The sequence below is a fragment of the Musca vetustissima genome, unplaced genomic scaffold, assembly GCF_032173495.1.
Source record: "Musca vetustissima isolate MV318-11 ecotype Yass unplaced genomic scaffold, APGP_CSIRO_Mvet_v1 utg52756, whole genome shotgun sequence".
In the NCBI taxonomy this organism is placed as follows: Eukaryota; Metazoa; Arthropoda; class Insecta; order Diptera; family Muscidae; genus Musca; species Musca vetustissima.
Genome location: NW_026879503.1, coordinates 1 through 14,339, shown reverse-complemented (window position 1 = coordinate 14,339; position 14,339 = coordinate 1). Strand labels below are relative to the sequence as shown.

Below are 14,339 nucleotides of genomic sequence, written 5' to 3'. Positions count from 1 at the left end.
TTGCTTATATTGTACTGTGTTATGTAGCACGTGTGTTGTTTTTCATGTAGGTCCAATTGTTCATGCTCTGAAAAAATGTTGTTCCAAATTACAGACACTCAGATTGGAGAACTGAAGTAGGAACTCTTGAAAGGAGTTTTTATTCGCCCTTAGTGGAAATATGCTGCTAAATCAGCATTCAAGAAAACGGACCGGTACCAAACTATACAAAATCGTAAACAGATATCAATAATTTTCTATAGAAGATGTGATACCTCATATGAACCTGAAAAACAAATTAGAGCCCATTCGATGGTAAAAAAAAATTCCAAACCTCAAAAAATACGGAGATCATGGGTCAATATTAATCATTTTTGGAAGTACGATTTTTTACATAATAGGAATCTGAAATATATATTTACTTGCCCAAACTCCCCAAAATAGCGAATGACGAGGAATACCGTTATATGGGGGCTATCCTAAAAAGGGGCCCGATATCTATTAGTTATGGTACCCAATGAGAACACAAAGTGCCAAATTACAACCAATTGGTTTAAAAAATGTGCCAAAACATATTGCACTATTATATGGAGGGGCGGAACCGAAACTTGAGCCAATATTGATAATTTTTTGTTGAACCCAAAATATCAAATTGCAATTTGTTGAAAATTGTTAAAAACTGTTGAATATTTGTAATTGTTCTGTTGTATGGGCGATGGACTGAGTTCCTATAATAAACAACTTAGGATTTGTAACAATGTATGTGCATAATTCAAAGATCTACTTTAAATACTCCGGGTGATGCAGGGGATGATAGATACCAAGCAACGGCTCTTTAACATGACAATGCACAGGTTTATCTTGTTCCCTCTTTCATCTCAATTGCGGATACTGACCTCCCTGCGGCGTCACCTGGGGTAGCTAACGCGAGTTCTCCTATAAGAACTATAAATAAATGAGTTGAGGAGTCGGGTTAGATTGAAACATCTCGATATACACAAGACCATCTGGGTATCTCCTGATCAAGCAACGACAAATAAAATTGACGTCCAGTAGACTCAGACCAACAGTGGAACTTGAAAACTGCAGCTTCAAGGTACTGAACGATTTTATATACCTCGGGACCATAAACAAAACTAATAACATCAGCTTTGAAATCCGGAAAAGAATAGTTGGCCAACAGATGCTACTATAGTCTGAGTAAGCAACTAAAAAGCAAGGCCACCTCTCGCCAGACCAAACACACACTCAACAAGACGCTATGTTTATCTGAAGCATGGGTACTTGCGCAAGCAGATGAGACAACTCTTGGAATGTTTGAGAGAAAATTTCTCCGGAAGATGTATGGGCCGATCTGCGTCGACGGTGAATATTGTCGTCGAATGAACCATGAGCTACACCATCTATTCTCGGACATCGACTTAGTTAAACGGATCGAGCTGTAGCCACTACGTTGGCTAGATCATGTTGTGAGAATTCATGAGGATTCCCCCACTAAAAAGGCATATAAAATTGATGGTTCACGAAGAAGGGGAAGACAACGAATCCGATGGAAAGATCAAATAGAAGAGAGCATTTCGGAACATGGTCTTTGCGCACAAAACCGACGCGCTTGGAAATCATATTTAAGCTCGGCTTTCCAACCGAAGAGGCTGTAATTTAGCATTCCGCCTTTTTAGAAAAATATTTTCAAAATAGTTTTATATCTTGACATTTTTTCACATAACGGTTACAAAGCTCCATATTTCACAAAACCCCCCATTGCTCCCGGTTTTCCTTATTTTTAAAATTTTGTCGATTTTCCCACTGTTATTTGGTATTCCGGATTCCTGGTTAAATAACAAATTCAGTACAATTCCAACACTAAATAATTATCACTTCTAAAAATGAAACCATTGATCTACCACTGAAGTTACGGCGGACTGAAGTCTAAGAGCAACGGCACTCCTGCCGTCGCTTGATGCTGATACAATAAATATAAGCTTCATGAGTTCTAGAGATTTTCACTTGAAATTTTAATGAAACATTCTTGAGATGTTGTAGGTACATATTAAATAAAAAACGATTTTTTGAAACTGGGAATGGGGAAGCCCTTAATCGATCGGTATCTTTATATAGAGACGATAATGTAACAACCAATTTTCGGTTCCAAACAATTGAAGGGATTTTTGTAGACTAGAAATAATATGAATAGGTCTAGACCCATTGGAACAATTTTAATTGGCTGGAGGTCCAAGGTCTAACATTTCGTCATTCCATAATAACGATGCCACTCAATTAGGGTTACTCATATGCCGACCTGGCCACACATTTTCGCCATTTATAGTTGTAGCTATTTTATTTTCTGCTAAATTTCTTTTCGATTACGTCTATAAAGTTTATTCGAACACGTCAAATGTAACTGAGGCGTGATTTTTCTCTAAAAATCTGCTAACATTTAACCAAGGCAGACATAAAATGACCAACAATAAAATAGAACAAAAAAAGTTTGCAGCTATTTTGTGGCCACAACATTGGCTATCTTTGCGGCTTCAATGTTACACTTCGAAAATATTTGCAACAAAGTTAATATAAAAGCTTATCATTTAATTTGATGGCATTTTAGTTAAATTCCAAACGTAACATTTAACGGATTTCTCGAGCACTAACCAAGATAAACATGGTCGAATGCTGGCATTTGCTTTCGTTGACGCTGTTGGCAGCAACAGCATCGGTTTCCACGCACAGTTCGACCGACGAACAGTCCATCAGTAAATGTGATAAAAGCCCTCTGACCGAACTGACATTTCAATTGAGTGGCAGCAGTTTGTTGTGGCCCTGCGACTCGACGAAAAACATTTACGTTCAATCGGGTCGTTATGTACCGCGCAATGTGATAGTGACACGAGCTCAGCTGCAGCGTGATTCGGCTTTTGTGGCTTTGCCACGTTACAAACAAGGTGTACCATTCACACTGGGCAAGGTAAACCTGAAGAAGGGCCAGTGCCTAACGAAAATTGCACCCTATCCCTGTTGGGCGATACAAGAGGAGGGCAACTGTCAAGCGCTGCAGTCGGTGGTTGACATTGCTGTGGATCCGAATGTAAGTACTAACTGATGCTGATGTTTGGTTTTATTGACTTGCTTACTTGGAATTTTTGCGATGTTATGTAGTAGTGGCTTGAGTGGATTTTGAGTTATTTCATTGGTATTATGTTGTTCGCAGCAATAAATCGTGATAATATTTGTTTATTTAAAGATTATTATTTAAATGCATCAGAAATATGATTGGTCTGTTCCCGTACTGCAACAACGTACTGATTAAGGAACAGACCCTATATGATTTTAAATAAATTTTTAGACATTTGTATACTATCCACCACCATATGGAGCATATATTAAATTTGTCACCTCTTCAACACCTTGCAATATTCATGAAGATCCCATAAGGTATACGAGGTCTGATATACAATGGTTCACAGTCAAAGGTATCCACTTGGTTTTCATACCCTTCACCACACTGTGGTACTGGGTATTATGTCTTTGTGCATATGATTGCAACAGGCAAAAGGAAACGAGATAGACACCATGTGTCCTTTTGAGAATATGCATAGAATCACTTTCTAAGTCGATTTATGCATGTCCGTCCGTCGGTCCGTCCGTCTGTCAGTCTGTCTGTCCATGTTAAACTTTAAACAAAGTACAGGTCGCAATTATGATCCAAATTGGATGAAATTTGGCATAGGCCACTTATTTGGCCCAAGGACAAACCCTATTGAAATTGAGAAAAATCGGTTCAGATTTAGATATAGCTACCATATATATGTTAGTCCAATTTAATGTAAATGGTGTACTAAAATCCAAATATATCTTCCGATTTGCACGAAATTTGGCATAGCGTAGTGAATAAGGCCTAAAATGATGTATGTTAAGTTTCGTGAAAATCGGAAGATGTATTTGGACACCATTTACATTAAATTGGACGGATATAGCTTCCATATATATTTTCTTCCGATTTAATGAAAATGGTGTACCAAAGTCCATGTATATCTTTCGATTTGAACGAAATTTGGCATAGCGTACTGACTTAAGTCTAGAATGATGTGTGTTAAGTTTCATGAAAATCGGTTCAGATTTTGATACAGCTCCCATATAAAAAAGTTATTCGTGATGGAATTCAATCATGATAGTGTGATTTATTTTTATTTGGTTGGAAAACCACAAGTGGCTACTCCAGCATTTAAATGTGAATACATCTGTTGTGTCTCGTACCATCGCTCGTTACCGTGATACTGGTAGCGTAGCCCGACTTCAAGGAAGTGGACGGAAGAAAACAGCAACATCAGCAGAAATGCTTCGAAAGGTAAAGAAGCGATTTGATCGAAACCCGCGTCGCAGTGGATCGGCGTAAAGCCATTGAAATTCCAAAAAGTACAAGAACTTACACCGCAACAGAAAGAAAATAGACTCGAAAGAGCTAAAGAGTTGCTTCGCTTGGCTGAAAGCAGTGAACTGCCGAATTTGGTTTTCTCTGATGAGAAAACATTCGTTGTCCAGCAGTTTGCAAACAAATAAAATGATCGTGTTTACTTGCCAAATAGGTCAACTGAAAATGTGCACCTTCGGTTGGCCACCAGAAATCAAGCGCCGCCCATGGTGATGATGTGAGCCGCCATAACAGCCGATGGTCGCTCTCCGCTCGTATTAATCGACCGTGACATCAGAATAAATGCCGAATATTATCGCGAAAATATGCTGGAGGGTGTATTAAAGCTTTGGACATTCCAACACGACTCAGCACCATCGCACTCAGCACGCCCACTCAAGAATGGTTTTAAAATGAGGTTCCTCGCTTTATTTCCAGCGCACAATTTCTACCAAAGTTTTCGTAAAGCAAGGTTGGCACTAAAAAATATGAAAGTGTCGATCACCTGAAGCAAGCGCTTCGCCGGTAATGGGCCAAAATACCGCAGAGCAACATTCGAACAGTGTGACGATTTCATTGACCCTTTGAAGGCCATTAGTGGAAAAGGTGACCAATTCGAACAAATGTAAACTTGTTCTAAAATTTCATGCTATTTCCGACATTTTTTGCTTTCAATCAATGAAATGTTAAAAAATATGGCATTTGACTTTGTTGTAGTTTTTTATCTCACCATGTATACTCCAGAGACAAAACAACAATCCAAACAATGAACTGAAGCTGAAGGAAGTGCCCCAAAGAAGGCTAAGGATTTCGCAACCGCCCTCGTATGATATCCCTTGTTATCTTTTTACTCGTAAGATGTCTGAATTTTCCCGATTCTAAAGGATGAGATGTTATGGCTTCTAATATTTTTTCTCCAAAATACACTAAAAGTTCTCTATAGGATTCAAATCCGGGAACGGAGTACCTTACTTTGTCCATCCAATCATCAACATAAATAACAGATTTCCAAAATGCAAAATCCTTTTCTTCGTGTTCCTGAAAGAATTCCAATGGGATCTTAAGCGTTTTGGGTTTTATTAATGGTTTTTCATGGTATCTCTACCTTGAAGACCATGTTTCGAATTGTATCTGGGTTACATTTCATTTCCAGATATTTCTCTGCGAAGTTTAGATGCACTTAGCTTTGGATTATCGGCCACTTTTCGGAGCAATCATTTTTCGTCTCTTATAGTGAATTTTTTTGATTTCCGTTTTTGCAAATTCGATTCTCGATTTTGTTTTGGTTTTTTTGTGTGTGTGTGTGTGTGTGTGTTTTTTTTATACTTTTCACTGTGAGGTTGGTAATGATCAGTTAATATTTAGGGGATGAAATGGACCAACTTTTTTGTCTGTTTTTCTCCTCGCTCTAAAGGCTACAATTATGACCCGAACAACACGAAATTGTATTTTGATGAAGATCGGTCAATAATTTGCCCCAAGATTTCGTGTAAAAAATGCAATAAATTTGTATTCTGAGACATATATATTTACTCCTGAAGGACATATATGCGATATGTTGTTTGCATATCAGAGAGGAGTTGTTGACCTTTAAGTTGATACCAATGATATTTTGTTGTATGTACTCGGATGTGGAAGTTATACGTAAATATATTTAAATGTACCTATGTGCTATGATATTGTTTTGTATTACTATTACCCCACTAGAGGGCGGTAATATCGCGCTGATCGCTTTGAAAATTTAAATGAAGTTCTGGTTATGGTCAAGGACGACTCCTACAATTTTCGGTGATGTTGAGATGATACTTAATTTTGCAAATTTTATTTCGTAATCATTAGCATCAGGAACACACGATTTGGAAAATATGTTAGGATTAGAAAAGGGAGATTTTTTAGATATTTAAGGAATATTCCGTATTTTGGCTGCAATTTGGAACTTTGGGTTCTCATATACTTAATTAAAATGATTAATATTGGTCTTCATTTTAATATAGTCCCCATATAACAATACGTCCCATTCGGTGATTTGGGGAGTTAAACCGAGTAGGCCCTAATTTGGTTAGTATTTGGTATCAAATCTTCCTGCAAAAAACTTTCCATGGAATAGACCACCACTTATGAAGATACCAAACGATTACTCGCATTTTAAAGCGTTCGGCCCAGCCAGTAAATTAAGGACGTTTTTACTTGATAATTTTGGAAACTTATATTTTACTTTTTTTAATTTTCACATTGTATCCTTATAAGATATCATATTGTATTTTAAATTGTCTGACCATGGTATTATATTTTTAACATCAGTCCCATATATGATTTCGTCCTACTTTAGGTATTTTGATTATTTTAGGTGTATTTTTTTAATCTAAGCGGCTGTAATTTGGCATTCCGGTTTTTTTGTGGATAAAAAAATTATTTACTTAGCTTGGCTCGAGACAGAACGTTTGTTCCATAAGCAGAGTAACGTGTACTGTTAGTGAACAGAGTGTCATTTCTATTTACCTTTGCATCTCGTATGACCTTTTCCAGCAAGATGTTAAAAAGGTCACACGACAAACTGTCACCTTGACTGAATACTCTTTCGGTATTGACGGGCTCCAAGTGGTCCTTTCCGACTTTAACTACTGATCTTGTGTCAGTTAAAGTTATCCTTCCAACACCCAACCAATTCTTGTTTTTTAGTTTTTTTTTCATATTTTTTATAAAGTCTTGTAAAATTTTGTTTATAGAAAAAGTGGAATTTATAATGATGAACGTGTTCTCTTTATAGTTTACGGTGTTTGTTTGTGTGTGTATGTTTTTTTGCAACTTTTAATTAACTTTGCCAATACTTTTAATTGGATTGAATGATATGTACAAAGAAAAATGGCGTAATCGAAGTAAAAAAAAAAAAACACACACACAAACAAAAATATCGGTCATCCATCAAAATGACGTGAACTTTTGCTATGGAATTTGTTTGCAATTGCAAATAGGAGTTGTATAATTTTGGGGAGGGGGGGGAGATTGTCTGTAAATGCAATTGACACTAACAAAAAAATATGCAGATGCAATAAATCGAATTCATAAATATACAAATGTTTTATTTTTTTTAAGCAATAATTTTCGGTGGGAAAGTAAATAAAGTGGGAAAGTAAACTAGCCATTAAGTAAAGAAAGAAAGTGCCACGGGGTTGGCTATATGATACCCTATACCATTTTGGGTGCATACAAGAAGTACTCCGAAGAACCTTACTGTAAAAAAAATAATAATAAATTTTATACTTAAAACCAACCCAATTATAATTCAGAATACAAAACTTCATCTAATTCGGTTGTATTTCTGGTAGGAAGATGTGCTACCTAATTAGAACCCAAATTAAAGCCAATTTGGTTGAACAACGCGTCTAGACTATCGAAATTTGTTAGGTGCCGTTTTAGGGGTGGCAATCCTTCAAAAGTATACCGATGTCGATAATATCTTGTGGGGAGATTTACTCCCCAAAGAGAACTTAATATTCCAAATTACTGCCGAGTCGGTTGAAAATACCGACAATTTTGACGTACCGTAACAAGTGGACCAATATTGAGAATTTCTGGTAGTGAGATTTTACACCCAATGAGAATTCAAAATATCAAATTACAGCCAATTTGTATGAAAAACTTGTACAAATTCTCCAAAATACCGATTTAATATTTAATGGAAACTCATAATAGCAATCTTAAGTAATGCGAGCTATATCCTGATCACATCATAAATCGACATACAATTTTATTCTAATCAAAAATTTAGATACATTATGGGGCATCCGGTGAAGATTTGGAGGTGTTGCTTATGGTGGAGGATATAATAAATATTATCACCGGTCAATCAGGAATTTATGCGCATGGGACCGAAACAAAAAAGCAATTGACTATGTGGTTTTTTAAAGACGAGCCAAAGCAAACTAAAGTTATTCGTGGAAGAAGGACTTCGAAGGACCTCAAAGGAAATGGTGTGAAGACGCCAAGTATTATGTTGGAGTATGATATGGAGGTTAAATAGAGGATTAATAAATAGAGCCAAAATACTCAATAAACAAAAACAAGTAAAAAAGTGTCAATCGGTGTTGCCGACAGATATATACACCTATGGTTTTCGGAATTACACACACAGTTTTTATACCATAGTATGGAGGGTATATTAATTTTGTCATTCCGTTTGTAACTCATCGAAATATTCATTTCCGACCCTATAAAATATATATTTTTGATCAGGGTAAAATTCCAAGAGGATCTAGATGATGAACAGACAGACGGACGGTCCGTCCGTCCGTCTGTTGTAATCACGCTATCTTCCGAAGGAATTGAGATAGGGTCTGCAGGCAGACCGATATAACCCATTCGAAGATGGGATATATCGGTCCACGTTTAGGCATAGCTCCCATATAAGGGTACCCCCCAATTTTCGGTATTTTGGGGTTCTTGACCGAGTTTTTCAACAGAATTCGCTGAAATTTGATACGTTGGGTTCTTATTGGTTACTAAGTGTCTCCACAAAAAATTATGAGTATAGGTCCACTTTTTCTGGTAGCCCCCATATAACGGCACCTTCTAATTTTCAGTATTTTGGGGGGTTTGATCGTATTTTTCCACCGAATAGGCTGTAATTTAGTATTTTGAGTTCTTAATAGGTACCAAATTTCTCCACAAAAAATTATGAATATAGGTCCATTTTTTCGGGTAGCCCCCATATAAGGGTACCCCCAATATTCGGCATTTTGGGGTTCTTGGCGCGTTTTTCAACCGAGTTCGCTGCAATTTGGTATTTTGTAGTCGTATATGGTAACAAATCTCCCTACCAAGAATTATTTATATTCACCCCCTTTTTGGGGTAGTCCCCATATAACCCCCTTTTTTATATTAAAATAGTTATCTAATTTGTTCCGCGTTTTGGGTTTGGTTCTAAGAGTCTGTCGTAATCATTTAACCTGCGGAGGATATCGAGATAAAGTTAGAACGTAAGGTTCGATAATGAACTATACATGAACTATAACCCGCATTTAGGCCTAGCACCTATGTGGGATGTATCAGAGGGAGTGGACCGATAGTCCACATTTTCGAACCTGAACTAAGTTTGGAAGAATAATAAGATAGGCACAGGTTGGATGAAATCAACACTTTCTGGAACATGGTTCACATTATGGTTTTGGTATTTTCCCTTCATTTTCATTTCAACTACCTTTTAGTATATCTATGGTGGAGGGTATCCAAAGTTCGGCCCGGCCGAACTTAACACTTTTTCACTTGTTATTATTCGTTTTAACAACAATTTACAAGTTTATAAAATATTGAGCCTTTCTGGGGGACTTGATCTAGGCTTTGAAAAGATAATAGATTCTGCAAAGTTTGATTCAAATCACCTAATGTTGGATTTATAAATATTGGACATTTTGACTTTTTGCCAAAAAAGAATTAGATTCCTGGCCCATAGTGCAGAGGCCCATCTGCAAAATACCATTTTAGTATTTGACTAATTTATTCTTCCAAAAAAGTAGTCCAATTCTCCCTCCTTTTGGCACTTAGAATACACCACATTCGAAGTTTGAAAAGTAAATATTATTTTGAATAGCGGTATGTGGGAAAAACTTAATAAAATTCATCTTCCATTCAATCAGAATTAAACCTAAAAACCATGCTGTGGGTTACATATCATCAAAACAATGTTTTCTCGTGAAATGCTCTTCTGTAGGCCGATAATATGGTTTAAAATTTTTGGTATGGAGGCATTTTAAATGTCCCTCAAGGAAGGTTAGGATTTCCAGAAAAAAAGAATATAAAAAATATATTCTATTTTAAACATTTTCCACGAACGAATTTAAATAAATCATTTAAAAATAAAACTTGGCAAAACTGTGATAATTACTTGAAATTTCTGAAGTACTCTTTCAAAATTCTTTATGGCCATTGGTTGTGGCGGTATTTGAACAAAATCAAATAAATTAAAATTTCGTTTGAATTTATTATGAACATTTTTATACGATTTATTTAATCCTTTATCTTACTGCTAAATATCTCTGCATTAATTTGTATGCATCAGTGACCTTCAAATTCTAAAAAAAATATATCTTTATTTTTATATCATTTCATAAACGTATTTTTTATTATTGTTTTTGGTTAAGAAAAAACAAAAGCCAACCAAAAAAAACTTCGTTATAAATTCCAATGTATGTTTTAATCCAGCTTCCTGACTTATTGTTATTGCATATTATTATTGACATTCAATACCATTTTCATTTCATTTATGTATGTTTTAATATGGTTTTTCTCTCTTCTTCTCTTTTTGGGGGGATTCGTTTTTTTTTTATTTCATTGCAGGGTCTTTTGTGGGCTTTAGATGTGGGCATTGTCAATACTCTGGAACAGCCGATACGACGTTGCAGTCCGAAAATTGTTGCCATTAATACGGCCGATGGCAAGGTTGTAAAAAGTATCGATATGAGTGACTTGGTTACAGCTGAATCACGTTTACAATTTCTGGTCGTGGACTATGGAAACGATAATAAACCATTTGTGTAAGTATTGCAGGGCATTAACAAAACAAAAAAAAAGCAAAAAACAGCAGCACATTCTTTTCTATGGAATTCGAAAAATAAATGCACAATATAAAATGGAAATGGCAGTAATGTGATGCGTGCGTACGTATGATTGTGGAAATATCCCTTTGGACATTTATCATAACGTACATTTATTGATATTTGAGAAACAAAAACTATAGGGAAAAAATTAAAAAAAAAAATGGGAAGACTCTCCATAAAATATCAACAATTAATTCGTGGTTTGGTATAATTTTAATTTGTAATCATAGAAAATAGGCATTATCCAACGTAACTGTAGATCCAGCCTCAATTTGAAAAAGGAAAGGTCCAATGACCCCATTGGACTATCATAAACTGCACCAAACTATCACACCTTGAGAATGGAGAAACTCATGATAAAATAAATTTTAGTTTTTCCATGCACCAAGTGGGACAATTTTGGTGAGGTGACTAGGTTACAGCCTTATCAATCCGGTGGGCTCTCGACAATTTTTATATATTTCAACTAAGACACCTAGTGCAAAATACAGTGTAATGGCATTCGTGAAATCCGCAACTTCCCAGCTTCAAATTTAGTAGCTAACGAAATGGCGGGTAATTAAAAAAAACACCACTTGTTGAAAAAGGATATATATATATATATATATATATATATACATATGGGAAATTACAAAAATATGAACATATTGCATATAATTTAAATTCATTTCTATAAAATGAAGTGTTCTTGCCAAAATCTTAAAATATTGATAATAAATAATAAGTTGCGATGGTGGTAATGTAAAAAATGGGTGAAAATGCGTTGAAGCCAACGAGTTTTTTGTGTTCCTTCCTGATTTGTGGCTAAACTACACAATCCACGCACATGTGATCAGTGACTAAGTTGCAGAATACCCCATGGACAACATGGTTCTAATTCATGATTTTTCGATATAATCACTGCATCCAAACGAAATGGATGCTGACATTTTGAAGCCTGATTTTCGGTGTTTTTTGATTTTTTCTTATAATTAGGATGCGCATCCAGATAATGGACTAAACTAATTAATGGATAGTAGAACTCGTGATTTTGCTTCGTGTTCTTGCCAAAATCTTAAAATATTGATAATAAATAATAAGTTGCGATGGTGGTAATGTAAAAAATGGGTGAAAATGCGTTGAAGCCAACGAGTTTTTTGTGTTCCTTCCTGATTTGTGGCTAAACTACACAATCCACGCACATGTGATCAGTGACTAAGTTGCAGAATACCCCATGGACAACATGGTTCTAATTCATGATTTTTCGATATAATCACTGCATCCAAACGAAATGGATGCTGACATTTTGAAGCCTGATTTTCGGTGTTTTTTGATTTTTTCTTATAATTAGGATGCGCATCCAGATAATGGACTAAACTAATTAATGGATAGTAGAACTCGTGATTTTGCTTCGTTTTGTGTATATCTCATGAATGTGCTCACCGTAGCTTCTTTGCAATTGGGCTCCAAAGTCGAAAATTTGGTGCGTACATTTTTATGGAAAACATATTTATTGAGTCTAAAATTAAGAAAGTCCATTCAAATTCCGTGGAACCCCGCGTGATTTCAGTTTTTTTACGTGCCGGATCTAATGAGCCCAGTCATGTTCAATTCCGCCCAATAAATCGGCGGATATAGGTACCTTGAATGTGGGAAAAACTGCAAAAACTTATTTTGACAAATTCGCGTATATAATCGCGTTTTTCTTCGAATTGATTTCACATACAATCATTCTTGTGTTATCATATTCGCAAATCTGTGTGAAAATATGTCAAAAATATATCGATACGCGAATGATATGCGAATTTTATCCAAAATCGATTGTGGAGGCACATCCGCGGTTCTTAACCGATCCTTTTAAAATAGGTGTCCTTTTGCGTATTTTCATAAGAGATTACTGAAATCGGATGCGCATAAAAATCGTATGCACGTTGCGCCATTTATAGTCATTTTTAGGGTTTTTGCATAGTAAAGTGCATCGAGCGGCACAGTTTGGCCGCTAAATGAAACCTCGAAAAATGCATAATTATTGGAAGAGATTGATTCGGTTTATACGAAAACCGCATGCGCATCAACTGATTTCAACGAATACGCGAACTGTAAGCTTTTTAATGTTGATCATTTTCATATACTGTAACTGCAATATATTTGGTAATTTTTAAAGTCAAAACTCTTAACAGAGGAATCTACCGATATTTAACAATCATATCAAAGAATTTGTAGAAGAAATCGTCACGTGTTGTAGAAGATCTAGACTAAACCGTATTATCTTATGCCATGTCCAGACGAGCGTTGTTCGCTCTCTCATTCGTTGTTCGACCCTTAATTATGAAGGAATTACTTAGTTCCCCATACAAAATTGTCTGAGCGAACACCGACTTTTGTACGTTGTTCAATTCGAATCACTCTCTGAATAACCAATAAATTTGTCCCATCCCTAACAATTGAGAGTATTTATCGAAAATAAATTAATTTTGACAGTTTGAAAATATTTATGAAATTTTCAAACTTTTTCAGTAAAATTGAAAATCATGAATGAAAAGTAAAAAATTGTATAGTTTTTATATATGCAGCAGGATGTAAATTTTGTTTTCTACATAATGCAATATGCATTTCTTTTCCCTTGGTTCTAATTAGCGTACAAAACAAGAAACAAATGTGGGGCAACTCAAACAAACAATTCTCCAAAATTTTATTTGTGACAGTATGTGACATTTGAATTGAGAAAATATAAAAATGTATTAAAAACAACAACATTTTCAGAAAAAATGGAAAACATGAATGAAAAGTAAATAGATATGGGTTCATACTATAGTCAGGAGAAAGAGAATTATTTTTTCTATTTAGATCCCTATGTAATTCACTAAAATATGTTACATATTTGGTGTAAAACAAGAAACAAAAAGTTTGAAATAAAAAACTCCGATGATATGAATTATGAATAGTGTTGTATGAACGGGTTAATTCATGTACGTAATTCTGAGAGCGAACTACGTTGTTCGGATGCCCGTCAGAACATGGCATTAACCATACCAAAAAATCAAAAATTGAAAAAACATTTTGTGGCAATTCAAAAATTAATTTATTTTATTTTCGGATATCTTCATGCTTCTATTTGTCTTTCGCGACTATTAAACCGTATTTCAATGTGATTTGACTAGTGTGCAAAGAAAACAAATGTGTTTATCCATTTGTGAAGAAATTCGCGAATTACAACAAATAGGAATTCATTTAATTTATATTTGAAATACAAGATTTAAAACCCCTATAACTTTTGTGCGCAGCATCCGATTTTGTGAACGCGAACATATTTCGAATCAGCATATTTTTCTTAACCTATGTACTAAAAATCATAAATGTGCTCGCAAAAAAAATTTTCAATT

General features: G+C 35.3%; 1 protein-coding gene across 1 annotated transcript; it reads left to right on the top strand.

The window, feature by feature from the left end:
* The first annotated feature begins 2,638 nt into the window (after positions 1–2,638).
* On the top strand, positions 2,639–10,918 carry LOC133324428 (major royal jelly protein 3-like). Its single transcript, XM_061533270.1, has 2 exons — positions 2,639–3,061; positions 10,718–10,918. The coding sequence occupies exons 1-2, from the start codon at positions 2,639–2,641 to the stop codon at positions 10,916–10,918; spliced, it is 624 nt and encodes a 207-aa protein (XP_061389254.1).
* The last annotated feature ends 3,421 nt before the right edge of the window (positions 10,919–14,339 follow it).